Source organism: Ambystoma mexicanum, chromosome 9, assembly GCF_040938575.1.
Source record: "Ambystoma mexicanum isolate Mex_15411 chromosome 9, UKY_AmexF1_1, whole genome shotgun sequence".
NCBI classification, from domain to species: Eukaryota; Metazoa; Chordata; class Amphibia; order Caudata; family Ambystomatidae; genus Ambystoma; species Ambystoma mexicanum.
In genome coordinates this window covers 646761613-646775967 of record NC_090931.1, presented here as the reverse complement: position 1 = coordinate 646775967, position 14355 = coordinate 646761613, and the positions used below count along the sequence as shown (strand labels likewise).

The window sequence follows — 14355 nt, the reverse complement described above, 5'->3', positions numbered from 1 at the left end:
TTAATTTAGAGCACTGCTTGTTTCAAAATAAAAATATGTTGTAGTGAGCGCAAATGCTTGATTGACCGCACTCATTGTCTATGTCCACCAAGTTAGCTTCTCCGTTCTGAGTTTCTTTGGTCTGTGGCTGGCAGCCGCTGCAAAAGATAACTAGGTGATTACTTTTGTCTGCGGTTGGCGGCGTATTGGGTGACGCAGAGCAACCTCCGAGACAGCCGGCTTCCGCTTCGCGACTGTGTGTACTGTTGGTGAGCGATAGCTCTGTGCGGATTATTGCTGTCTGTGCCAGCACATGTTCCAGAGATGGCGGAAGTAGCTGCTGCTGGAATATCACGGGCTGGGGGTGAGTAGTTAAGCGAGCCATGGCGGCTGTGAGGGCATTGACAGAGAGGACGGACTCATCTCCGCATTCCAGTATTGTGGACCGAAGTGCATTTTGGTGGCTGTAGTGTTGAGCTTAGTACCCACTGTTACCAGTGGGTCTTCCCATTGAATGTTAAGAGGCGCGGTGCTGAACCCCACTTCATGATTGGTGCTTAGGATGTTATGAAATGAAGCTGGGCACCGCCGGACCCTGCGCAATCTGGGCCCTGTAGTGCCTAACCACGGCCATGCTGGAGAGACTGGCCTCTTCTTACACTGACTGACTGCATGCTGGAGCGTGGAGTGCTGAGCCCAGCGCTTACTGGCCTTTATCCTGCATGTTTATTGTTTTGCGCCCAGGTCGATATGCAATAAGTTCTTAGTACATTTTAGCTGGAGAACTATGGTGATTTTAGTTTTTTGTGGCCAGTAGCCTAGCACATGTGCGTACTTTGTGCTGCTTGTAGGTTATGATTTCCGCAATAATTTCGGGGCTGGCAGCGGATACTATGTGGGGGCGGGGATAGGGGAGGAGTCATAGCAGTAAAGTGACTGATTTTTAAATCTTGCTGAAAACACAGAGCCACGGTTGACACCCTTTGCTTAATGCAAAAACCAGACTGGTAGTCCCGCAAACAAATTAAAGGACAACAACCCCTTGTCACACCCCACGTGATGATAGGTAATGGCAAATCAAAATTGTACTGCCCCCCCCCCCCCGACCCTTTAAAGTTTAAGCCACCTCTTCCAGCAGTCCCATCAGCTGCCAGAAATGCAAATGTGACCATTGATTGCATAGCTCTCAACCATTTGTCTCGTTTGATGTCTGCAGATTAGTTCTGCAAAAGGCACATGTATGCACTATGATTTTGGTATAGAGCTTTTAAAAAGTGGCGTCTGATTAGCAGACCTTCCTTTCAGAAATAGAATTACCTGATGCGAGCTCAGGCTTCTGTTGCAGCTTTTCGTCTGCTATAGAGCTTCAAGGTACGCTCTTGCCAGCGGGTAAGCTTCCAGTTCTCGGTGCCACAAGCGTCCCGTCTCCTCTACAGCTAGCAGCATTCAAATCTTCTGCTTTCTCCCGGTAGGGCCTCTCCTCGTTCCCAGGGTTTTGGTATTAGCCTTTCTATAGTGTCTAGTCCAAGCACCATTGTTTGGTGGAACCTGCCGCCTGGATCCATGTCTCTTCCTCGTCTCAGTAGTTGGGTCTTCACTCCTCTCTAGGTTGTTGTTGCTCTACTTCGTCCCAGTAGTTCTTGGGAAAGTGACATTGGGCCTCATTACCACCCTGCCGGTCCGGAAAGAATGGTGGTGGTAAAACCGCCACCACCATTCTTTCCGGACCGGCTGATTAAGAGTCCTGCAGGCAGGAGGTGTCACTCCCGCCAGGTCTGAACTGGCGGGTTTACCACCACCCACCGGCAGGTGGACATGGAAACACCGGTTCTGTCATAGACGGACCCAGTGTTTCCATGGTCCCCATCCCCATGGAGTCCTTTGGGGCTCCATGGGAATGGGGACTTACACAATTCCGCCTCTGGAATTCCCGGGTCACCGGGGTTGTAATGCCCCGGTAATTTCGGGAATCACAGAGGGGGAATGGTAATACAAGTCCGGCGTTAACCTGACAGTTTTTCCGGCTCGGTTACCACCGGACTTGTAATGAGGCCCATTGTCTATTCTGCAGACATACATGGTAATGTGTGGGGTTATGTCTTGTGCATGATAACAGGGTGGCGGAGGTTGGGGTGGAGGGGAATGATACCGCGTATCTCACTACGTGTCTTCCCTTGTCCCATAGGGTTTTCCCTCCCTGTGAGATCCACCCGCTGGGTACAACCCCCAGGTGTACCTCCCCGTGAGATCCACCCGCTGGGTACAACCCCCAGTGTCTATCGGATAGCGGGCTCACCTCCCTAGCCTCATGTGAAGTGGCTTCCCCCATAGAAGCAATGACGACATCCTGGGATTTGCCACAATACATAAAAGCCTTCCAAAATGAGCCCCTCTGTGTATTGTTATTACAGTGGTGGGTTTTCCTAGTGTTTTCTGATTAGTTTGCACTTTATTGTTTAATCAAAGGTCTATATTTTTGCAGCTTATTGAATGGACATTGCTTTTTATTTTGGAACCATTGTAGTTGAGTTGTTTGGTTGCTATTGTAGTCCGCTCACACCCCTGCTGAAGATACAGCCTGCCCTCAACCTATGTTAGCGTTAGCAAAGAAGGTATAAGTTCCGACTGTGCCTGTTTCATCCTTATGATTGGTATGGTATGGTAGTGGTATTGTAAAGCCCTGCTGTTGGTTTAGTAGTAGTGTCGGTTGAGTAGGCAGTTTAGCCACTACTCATCCCCGTAACCCTGCCGATCAGTAACCATTTTGTCACACTGCATGACCTGCTCATGTATGGACTGGGAAAAAGTGAAAGCTCTGTACGCGAATGTATGTTTTATTATTTTAAAGTCACAAGCATGTATAGTTCATTGATCTACCTATCAGTTAAAATCAGCAGATGCTGCATGCTTTAGGTATCATAATATCAATTTTACCAATATGCCCTTAAAAAAGGTCTTTGATTTCAAGAAATATTTCTTGTAGTCTCAGAACTGGAACAGCCTTGACCCTTAAAACTCCTGACACGACTTTATTAACTTTCTTCTTTGTGCCATAAAGTGACTGTATTCACAGAAGGCCCCTTATACACCTACTACTTATATCTACATATGACATGTACACAAAATACACAAGTGCACATGTATTCAAGAATACCACCACAGAAAAAAAGTGGCTAGGAATGTGTCTGCAGCACCTGAATTAGAAAAGTATCAATAAAAAAATATGAGCATTTATGCATGCACAAAACAAATAATTGCTCCTTAACAAATAATTATAGTAAGTGCATAGAATGATAGTAAGTGCATAGAATGGTATGTTGAGAATCGACCTTTGAGAAGAAAAAAAACACAAAACTGATATATCGGTGCTACTTTATGTATAGTAAATGCAGTGCAAAGGAAACCTGCGAAAGGATTCAACAGCAATGATACCACCTAAATGAAGAAAATACTATATAAATATTGTTGGTATATGAGGATCCCACTTAGAAAGATTTATGTTGACACGGTTCTCCCTTCAATTTTGTATGGGGTTGAATTTGCTAAATGTGACTGGAATCTCCTTAACATACTGGAAGGCAAGTTCTGGAAGAAACTCTTGGGATTGCCAAAGTCATCTTCAAATGTTATAAGACATGAACTTGGGCTAACATCTTGATTTAGCAAAATAATGGCTGTATCAAACGATTTTAGTCCCTCCATGTGCTTCCCTATTTGTGGATTTAAAAGCAGCTAAGCACATTAATGTATGTGAACCCATGAGGGAATTTTGTAAAGAATGTGAAGATCTTTTGGCAGGAGTAGACTCTGGGAAGGAGCCCTTGATGGACAATTCGGGCAGGGCCTATAGGAAAAACAAAACAGCAATGTGATGTAGGGACTATGATTTACTATTGTGCTAAAAACTCTTACAAGACTTCACTACGGTGTACCACCAGCCGAATACTATCCCGTAATCTCTTAAGAGATTCCCAGACCCAAAGTATCGCTACATATTTATGAGATTTCGATGTCATCTTTTGGGTACACTACAGAGCTAGATTCTAAAGAAGTATAGGAATTGTCGGCTTTCTGGTGTGGCCGGATGTGGAGAAACATTGAAACATCTGTTGATCGCATGCCCGACCACTAAAGAGTTAAGTCAAGCCGCTTTTGGAAAACATGTTCTTAGGCTCGACTATCTGTTAAGTGATAGTTTTGGGGTCTCCTAATGAGTGGTAACTCTTCACCATTAGCCATTTCCCTTACACAGATGTTAATGGGAATATGTGAATTGTTCGGTGAAAATGTATTGTGTGTACATTTTATTTATTTTAATATTGACGTGGTCGGCCATGAAAGTTTGATCATATTGAAGGTTTTTGTTTTGTTTGAGGGTAACTGTGATTTTTAATTGTATATTTTATATACTAATGTGTTTTAACATTTTTTATAAACTATAAATACAAATACAATTTAAAACAACAAATAATTAACAGGTTTTGTTCTGTCTGATCAGTGTTCTTTAAAAGAGTTCCATGAGTGGCACTAGGCATTGAAAGTGCCTTTAAATGGATACTTCGGTTAGAAATGTTATTGGCCCAATCGATCGGGCATGTATTTTAGATCATACAATGATCGTTCTTAAAAATAATTCCAATGCAACTTACCCAAGTTTTTCCTCCCTTTTAACAACTAGACACAGTTCTGTGTGCAGATCCCTCCACCTGAGAAACCTGGAAATAAAGCGTATTGACAAACCCAGTCCAGTTATGCTTAGTATAGTCTCGATTCCGTCTAAAAGCTTCCATGACCCCAAAGTACCTGGTTTCGCAGAGTTCTTCGATGAGTCGTCAACGGGCCCTTCTTGAGTACACTCCCTTTAAGGCAGGAGCCACGGGACGTCGAGAATCAGTGAAGAAGAGAGTGAACACTGTCGTTGCGTCCTGCAAGCTGAGGCGTGCAGTGCACGTCGACGGTGAGAGTTTGTTGCTGCAAAGAGTCAATGAAGAACTTTGGTCCAGCAAGGGCGTTGGGTCATCAGTATTTCTGCAGTCTTCGGGTGGCGGGAAACCTACCAGTTGATTCTCCTTGGTCGTCGGCAGCCATGACTTTCTCTGACAGGAAGAAAGCGGTCGACGGTGATGAGCAAGATAGTCCTTGTTTCAATGTTCTTAGGCAAAGGAGCACTGCAGCTTCGGTCGTCGACAGCGGTCATCGACGGTGATGGACTTCAATGTCCGGGCGCTTCGCTTCGTGATTCCACGGCCATCCCTGTCTCCAGTTGGCAGTTTTTCAAGGGTCTGACGTCCAGGGAGCTTTGGCAAAGGACAGTTGGTGCACGACAGTCCCTCTTAGCTCGGTAAGAGGTCTCCTGGCCAGGTCCTCTCGTGGCTCAGTTCCTTGACAGTCACGCAGCTTTCAGATTAGCAAAGGACAGCAGCAGCAATTCTTCTTCTTCTAGCGGGCTTCAAGGTTAAGCATCAAGTATCAACTTCAGCTTCTGGATGATTTCCATCAGTGAGAGTCCCCCAGATATACTGTTGATCTCCCATTCATTCTGCTGAGTCACACTCAGGCAACCAATCATTCAGAAGGGCATTCAGGCAGTCGGGCAGCCAGGCAGTCGGGCAGCCAATCGGCTCAGAGTGCATTCAGGCCATTCTTCTCTTTCCAGACACTCACAACACGGAATGTGGATTCAGACAAGCACTCTGCCATTCAGCACTCCGCCCTGCATTCATACCAGTTTCGGACAGGGCAGTCTCAGTCATTGTATCAACCACCAGATAATAGACACCCATAACATGAAATGCGTATTGGTCACACACGCCATTCATTGGAATTTGCATTGCACCCAACAGCTAGTCAAGGGGAACAGACAGAGTCAGGGCTTCCCAGGACTTCGTGAAAAATAAGGTAACAGGCGATAGAAAGCAAGAGGCCACCGGGGCCATCTTGTTTCCTACCAGGAATCAACTGATTCCAGTGGCAGGGCGTGGGTATCCCCAAAAAGGAGGATACTCAGAACACCTGTCAAATTCAGCATGGAGCTGCACCAACCCATACCCTGCTCTGTGGGCCACCCACAGGTGCCCAAAAACATACACTAGGGGTACAGGGTTGTACCTCCACCAATGGGTGCCATAAGGATATCCCAAGAGTCTTTTCACCACGACCAAAAAGAGGAAGAGCCGCACCGCCAGTAGTCCCATGTGAACTCCTGCGCAGAAAACAAGACAGAACATACATGATGAAGCAATAAAGGACAAGTATATGGAGGCCCTGTCCCTCCAATGCATTTCCAGCATCACAACACCTCCAAATCTCCAGTGTGGCAGAACTCGGAGCGTCCCCTCATCTCTCTTGAAAGCGTTTTTCTGTACACAATCTTCTCAAGTGCTGTGTGAGGAGGGGAGCCTGGAACCAAACACCTTTTCTTACGCTCCTGCTCCTTGCTCAATGGTCCATGTGCACATTTGTGGAAATGTTTGTTTTCTTTCCAAGAGTATATGTTAGAACAATGGTGCATCAATGAATGCCATTTTTCAAGCAGAATATCTACAGATCGATCACAAGTTCTTGAGCTCCACCAAAGATGGTTGCTGATATACTAAGACCAATGTAAAATGTTTTCTGTAGCCTTTTTTCTATCAGCTGTTATTTTTTTCGAAATTGATTTTGCAACGTGCCATATATCATATTGATGCTTTATGTCTGGAAGCTGCTCTCGCATGGACTTGGCTATTGAAACGTGCCTGTCAGTGGCTCTGAAGACTATTTGCATTCCTCTGGATTGCAGAAGTTGAATGGATTTAATGAAACTATATTTTTCCATGGCAACAGAAGATGTACATTCAGATACTTGCGCAACGACTGAAACAACTATTTTTTTTGGTTTCCATGTCTTGGAAGTGTCAAGTGCAGTACATAGCAGAACAACCTGGACTGTCACACTGTCCATCACCAGCAAGCCAGAGCCTTGTTCCAGCAAGAGCATTGTCCTTTGAGATCTGTTCTAGTGTCCATACCTGGCTAATAGCGGGGAACAAGAAATCCTTCTGATATTCGTAGTACTGGGATTTTTAAAGGCACTCGAGTCCCACAAAGTTAGAAAAACTTGAAATTGTAATGTACGTTGATCAGCTAAACAACAAAGCAGATGAACAGAGTACATTTCCAGCAGGCACTTTTCCAAAGTATAAGTTGAGCAGACAATGAAAATGAGGTATGGTGGTGTACACAGCTACCCTTGATCTTCAGGTTGGTGCCTTTTGACTACACGAGTAAACTTCACCAATGGCTCCCCTCAAATCCTCCTATGCAATATATGATCACACTTAATAATTTTCATAATCTCGATCAGACAGCAGTCGAATACATTGTATTATGGTTCCTTTAATAACTAATCTTCCAAAAGTATAGTGGTTTGTGATTACATTCATGGTGGTGGATAAGTCCTCAACACTAGGAAGAGTGAAGTCCATATCACGACCGCAATCGTCAATCAATAGCGAAGATGCTTCGGTTATTTCTATGTGTGATTTCTTTTTCTTTTTTTCCGATTTGTCCACATGTATTGGGGAAACCAGGAACATTGCCTATTTCTTACATATAATTTTTTAGAGGATGTGGCTTGTGTGAGCGATACTGCAAGCAATTCTGAAACATCTTTTGAGTTGTCTGTTTCTTCTGGGTGGCGTTGTGTGCTGTAACAATGATCCAGGGTACTTTCCATGGGTCACTGCTGACATTCAATTCAAATTCCGGCCACTGGACATCTGCATCACGTCACTGTATCTTGTGAGGACCATGCTGAGCCTCAAAATGTAGCCGCTCCCAAGTGACAACGGTTTGGCAAGCAACATCATTAGTATGTGTAGGTGTCCAAGTCTTTATGCTCCTCTTCTTCCTACACCTCTAATTGAAGAGAAAAAAAAACATTCTTAATTTGTAGCCCAATTACAGAATATATGAATTACAACATGAAAATGTAATATCAATGAAATAACTGATAAACCATGTATATATATATATATATTTTTTACTTTCTGTTATGCATCCTTGTTTTCTGAATTTTCCTTGAAACAGTCAAATAGGATTTGCCGACCACCAGACCAAACTGAGAAACAGCATTTTGAAATTGTACAAACCTTGAAATTTGCTCTTCTACAGTCATATATACATATATAACACAATGTCACTTAATATTAAATACTACATCACAGTTCAAATGGATGATAACTGATATCTTACAATATCTGATGTATACCTCTTGTCCATGTGTCTCTTCAATTTCGACCGCTTCAGTAGTACATTCCTTGTACATAACAAATTCAAAGAACATTGATGAAATTGTTAGATGTAATGTTAAAATCTTTGATCTCCTAAAGTACATCTTGAGAAAGTTGATTTAATGATTGTCGACCTTACAATATCAGTTAAACTATGAAAAAATATACGGTTAATCTTCTGATTACATTTTATTAAATTAGTATTGACATAAAGTCACATTGTGTATGTGTAACATTTAAAAAAGACATTTTAAAACTGTACCTGATAACCTTCAGAGATGTCACAGGGAGTTGGTACAAGATCATCCTGCAAAACATATTGATTAAATTGTGGCCCCTTTAATGCGTTGTAATGTTATTTTGTTTAACTGATTACATTATTCGCGAAACAGCTAAAGTTTATAAACAAAAACATACACCATTCATATAGTAAAAGGGTCTATGTTATTCAGTGACAAAGTACATTATAAATGATCATTTCTCATGCCTCATCCTGCAGACCGGTTGCAGTAGTAAATTAGTACTTTGTTAAAGTTCCAGGCTCTGCATATATAACTGTAATTGTAATAATAAAGAGGTACCGTAAACAAAAAAAATGTATGTAAAGGATGGTCAATAATGACAAAGAAGCATACAAAAGCTAATATTATACAGAACAATAATCAATATGCTTTAAGTTGAACTTGAACAAATTGCATAGTCGCATCTACAGGAATATTGTAGAAAAATGACATGAAAGGTGAGTGAGGTTGCTGTTGACTCCAGAATAGTGGTCGAGTAGCATCACAGTCCTCTAATCTATGTATATATTCATACCATTGTTCAATAGAAATTGGACATTGGTATTATAATTTAGACCACATCAAAAACGATTAAAAAAAACTTTGTGTGCCAGTTGGTTGGCCTCACCATTAGGATGTTGGACGTGTCTGTCGTTTCCTCCATGATAACGGATTGTAATTCCATCAGTGCGGTCTATGTAAAAACAGACATGGTTATTTTAAAACAACCTATTTCTAAAGGACGCGATGCGAGTGTGTGTTTGGGAAGGCTTCCATTGCACTGAATTATTGGAGTATCTCTAAAGTAGGGATACACGAAGTAATCTAAAGTTCAAAATGTACAAATCATAGTACATAGTGTCACAAAGGAAACTTGTGTAAAAAAATCAATGTAAATATTCCCCATTATGTTATCTGGTCGGACTATTTAAATATACTGAGTGGTTATTTATAAGAGATATTATACATGCACATTTAGAACATGGTCAAATTTAAAAATACAGCGTCCACTACTCCCCTGGGTCAGCGTGTGCTTAAATTCAGTTGGATCTGCTTTGGGGAGTAATTTACAAAGGAGTCAAGGGCGATGCTTTTTAGTGTGCTGTGATTGTTCATACATATCTTCTGAGAAGTGCATGCCTCAGACGCGGAACCGATTGCCCCTCACATCATCCAAGACATCCTTGACCCTGCTTTCAATATCGGACAATGGAAATCCACAGCTCGGAGCCATTTTCTTATTAAATTTGAATTTGAATCCTTTGGTAATACATGCAGGACTGTACTCTGCTTTTAGCATGGCTGTTATTATTGCAACCCAAACGATAAAAGAAGGCACTGTTGGATTGTCCCTGTGATCGGTTAAAGAAATATAAATACATATTACTATTAAAACAGTATCACAGCGATTAAATCAAACATCACTATACTTTGATAATAAAAAAGTACTTTATAAAAACATGCATTGAAAGCATGCACTACGAAAGATTACATTTGGAAACAATACTCTGTAATGTTATGTGCTAATTACTGAGATAAAAATACGTAGGATGGTTGATAATTCTGTAGACTTTTTGAATAAAATAATATGAGAATAGGGTGTACATTGAGAATAAAGCAATAGAATGTGGCCTAGCAGAGAATGTTGATACTACAGAAAACAGCGATTTTCACCTCACAGATCATAAATCTTGCCCTTCTGACTACAGGGGCAGAAAAAAAACAGGACTACAGAGGAGAAATCCAGACAAAACACTAGAAGAACTCCCAGTCAGGTCTAAATACAAATAGCTGGCAACCAGAGACATAATATAAATAAACCCCACTTTATTGTGATGACTCAAAACATGCACACATCACACAAGAAACCAACACGTTGCTAAATATAAATTGTTACAACAACCTACTGAGCAAAGAGGGTATGACAGTAGCTTTTATTTTCCTCATCCTGAACCGAAGCCTGCAATTACCAGCCTGCAAAGTAATGTTAGTTTAAGCAATTCAAATCTGGGTTTTAAGCTTTATATCAGGAGTAAAAGGAACACAGTGAAAGAAAATGCCTTTTACAATCACCCAAAGTCATTATTTCACATGGTAAGCAACTTTAGACATCCCTTCCATTTCTAATAACCCACCATCCACCCTTCTTAAAGGACAATAGCAGCTTCAAGTCACCCTCTCACTGCTGTGTCTGCAGCCATCTCACATAAATTGTTCTTCAATGGGTTTAAATGCAAACAACAGACAAACTGGAGCAGAGCTCTACTGAGCTCGGAAGGTCATCCACGTTGGCTTTGGACAGCTAATCACTGCTTGCGCAGTGTTGTGTGTTGGGGTTCAGGCATGGGCTTTTTTTGCAATCCGGGTCACTTTTTCAAGTTTCTGCATGCAAGGGAAATCCGCCCAATTCCAGCACTGAGGTCATTTAGTTGGAAGACAGTAATTGGGGATGCAGAATGTGACAGTAGCTGCTCGGGCACATTTGCACAATGAGAACACCAATACAGGCAGCCCTAAGGGCCCCCATGTTGTGTGTGGACCTTGACTTAACTTGGCTCTTCAGAGGGTTCAGTGCGCGGTATAAATAAAGAAACTAAACCAAACCTTTAAGAGTTGGGGGTGGGTTTGCAGTGGTAATATCATCTGACCTTTGACCTCTGATGACATTGCAGGAAATAACATTACGGTAACATTTGCACCAGTAACAATATATGGATCGACCTCATGAGGTGGATCTTACAGCATGTGTGAGTTTATTTTACATTCTAATAGGGTAGCAATGTAGATACTGATGCTTAAGTATTTAGAAGATTAAAGACCACAGCTTTCAGGAAGTAAATGGCTCCAATACGAAAAGTCTTTCCATTTGCAATGATACTCTTTTGGAGGGATGTGTGCTAGTAAGCTTCCAAACAACAATAATACTGGGGTATGAGAATAAAAGAATATCCAACCAAGGTTCTATAAAAATAAGAGACTTTTAATTAAACAAAAAATAAAAACATACCGATTCAAAAGGCTATAGCCCACACCTGTACGGGAAGATGCTGAATATGCAGACTTTAATATGAAAGAATCACTCTGAGTCTGAAGGCAGGGGTAGACGGGCAATATTTTCAGTAGCAATGTTGAAGTTCAATGAAGGCTTATTAAAAAGGTAAGTAATTGGCTCTTAAATGTCACTGGGGGCCCTTTAAGCAGGCCAAAGGGACAGAAACACTAGAACTACATTTTTAGAACTGTTCTTGGGTCCTGACAGCGTTGAGATAGGCTTATAAGAGCTTTAGATTGAGTCATTATCAAGATGATTGAGTGGTTGTTCCTAAAGGATTGAGAGCATAAGTCGAGCCAGCTAGGGAGCGTCCTGTAATGCAGTGATTGGCTTGAATTGGGTGAAGAACAGAACGGTAATGGTTGAGATGGCATCTCATAGTGCTCAAGTCGGTTGATCTAGGTCCAGCGATGCATTGTGGTTCTTCAGTGGGGATTGGCTCGAAAACAGATGGAGGGCAGGCAGGCGATGGTTGAGTCAGTGGCTCGACGGCTCGAATAGGATGAAAAGCGATTGAGTGTCAAAAGCAGCTCCTGGTACCTGCAGCGGCTCAGAAATTACTTGAAAGTGGATGGAGGTCGGATACAGAGCCCTGAGCTGCTCCTTGACTCCTGGAATGTGGGGGCCCCATCCAGGGTCTCGGGGATAAGAGGAGTCCTTATTGTGGACATCGCGGCATAGAAGGTTGCAGGAGAGTATTTGCAGGGGATGTCTCCTTCAGCGAGCAGGGTCTGGGTTTCGGTGTTCTGGCAGCAGGCAGGCCTTATCCACCCTAAATGGGGGCAGAGGGAAGAGTTTCTCTCCCTTTTCTGAGCCTTTAGCTTCACTTCTGTGGCTAACGACATTGGGTAAACTATTCCCCGATAGTGGTCTAGGCGAAATCCTTCTTCTGAATTCCAAAGATGATTCAATTTAAGGAAGCAGTCTCACCTCCTTCTATAGTCAATTTGCACTATCCTTTTCAGCAGCGAGAGCTTAAAGGAGAGTTCCGGGACTTTTTTTTTATTGTCCCTACGGGTCGGCCATGTGTTTGTAAGCATAAATCGGTAGATCGTAGGAAACTTTCCTATGGACCTTACCCGACTTTTCGCCCATTATCGCACTCGAAATCAGCCTCCATTTTGTGATAATCCTATCATTCCGCCGCATCGACCTGGCTCACCTGCCTTTGCGGCACTAAATCAAATCCCCCGCCCCTGAGCCTGACATCAGCAGACGCGTACTGCCCATTTCAAGCACGTCTCGTGTCAACAATCGCTGCGCCTCAGCTATTGACGTGTTGCCATGGAAATGGCAGGACGCCTCTTTCCCCAATAAGTATAAACAGACCGTTTCACAACACACAGCAGCAGATTTTCGATTCCATTCCTCTCTCTGTGTTACTTTGAGTATTCTGTGACTCGTTTCAGTGCTCTGGTCAGCTACCTTCGCCGCTTGTAGCCCGTGTGAACACCTGTACCATCTCTGTAAATTATTTTACTATCTTTACCGCACAATGGCCACAATAATGCCGTATATGTACGAGCCCGAGTACACCGAGGAAGAACTACTGGAAAGTCAAGCACGCGAAAACGATGGGGATTCGGACGGCAGTTGGGAGGACCAGTCAACGGATGAAGAGCCTGGACCATGTCGCATGGACGGCGTCTCCACCTGGTGCACGTGCAATCGGTGCGAGCTAATGCCAACTGAGGAGGAGAACTGCTGCTGCCGTGAAAATTCCGGGTGCTTGGCCTACATTTCGGAAAGCGAGCAAAGTCTGCAGGAAGGCGAGCAAAGTCCGCAATGCATCACCGAGCTGCCAGAGTTCAGGGAAGCCTGCCTCTCACGGACCGTGTTGAGGATGATGATGGTGCTTATGCACGAACTTCGCGGCACTGTTCGTCCGCGTAATCCGAGTAACGAGTAAGTATACTCTGTTTGTGATGTCAGTGATGCCACCACTATTTCATGGTCGTCTCCCACATATAAAATTACATTTACATATCATTCGAACGCATGTAAATTTGTTCCATATAGTGCATTTTCTAGATATAATTTTTTTCTAAGAAAAATGACATGTGTTACCTGAATCGACATTGATAAGAAAGTTTGGTCAGTTTAATACAGTTTGCATCTTTTTTTTTCACAGGTGGTACAGGCTGGTGGCCTATCGTTGCTTCACTTGGTGGCTTCACGGGAGGCTCGGACACCGCGTTCGGAGAGTAATACCTGCCTGTGCGGTACTTGCCATTAGACAACATTTCCCCAGTGACAGTGGACAATACCGCGGATTTTCCCTCGATGTGCTGCAACCTCAACTTTACAATGTGTAATGTTTATTATTTATGTTTAATTAAAATCTAAAATAAAGCCCAACATATATTTTAACAATGGTTGTTTTGATTTTTTAAATGAATCTAGTGTATATTCTCCTGGGAGGGTGAGGTATTTATAAACTCACCCCCCTGCATTCCATGTAGTAGATCCTGCAGCCATCCTCTTACATTCAGTTAGATGGCCTCTCCTTGGTGAGGCCCTGCGGCAAACGGGTCTTGTCTGCACGACCACCGCCCCGATCCACCCCCCGCCCTATCAAAGGCAGTTCGCACCGGGGTACTTGTGCTGGCAAGTGGAGCTGTCAGGGAGCGATAAAGGCCAAGAGGTGCCAAAGACCATGTACACTTCAAAGTGGTCTATAGAGCATGGGTTGTTGTTCCCATGTCTACCTCCAGACCCCGTGTCTCCTGCCAAGCATCCCCCCTCACGCTGGACGGCCCCCTGCAGACCG

General features: G+C 43.1%; 1 protein-coding gene across 2 annotated transcripts in view; it reads left to right on the top strand.

Moving 5' to 3' along the window:
* Positions 1–213: 213 nt before the first annotated feature.
* DPH1 (diphthamide biosynthesis 1) overlaps positions 214–14355 on the top strand; it is a 1780687-nt gene continuing 1766545 nt past the window's right edge. For both annotated transcript variants that reach the window (XM_069615361.1, XM_069615360.1), the window contains exon 1: positions 214–343. In XM_069615361.1, the coding sequence (XP_069471462.1) occupies positions 304–343 (40 nt within the window). In that variant the 5' untranslated portion in view covers positions 214–303. The remainder of the gene's footprint in view (positions 344–14355) is intronic.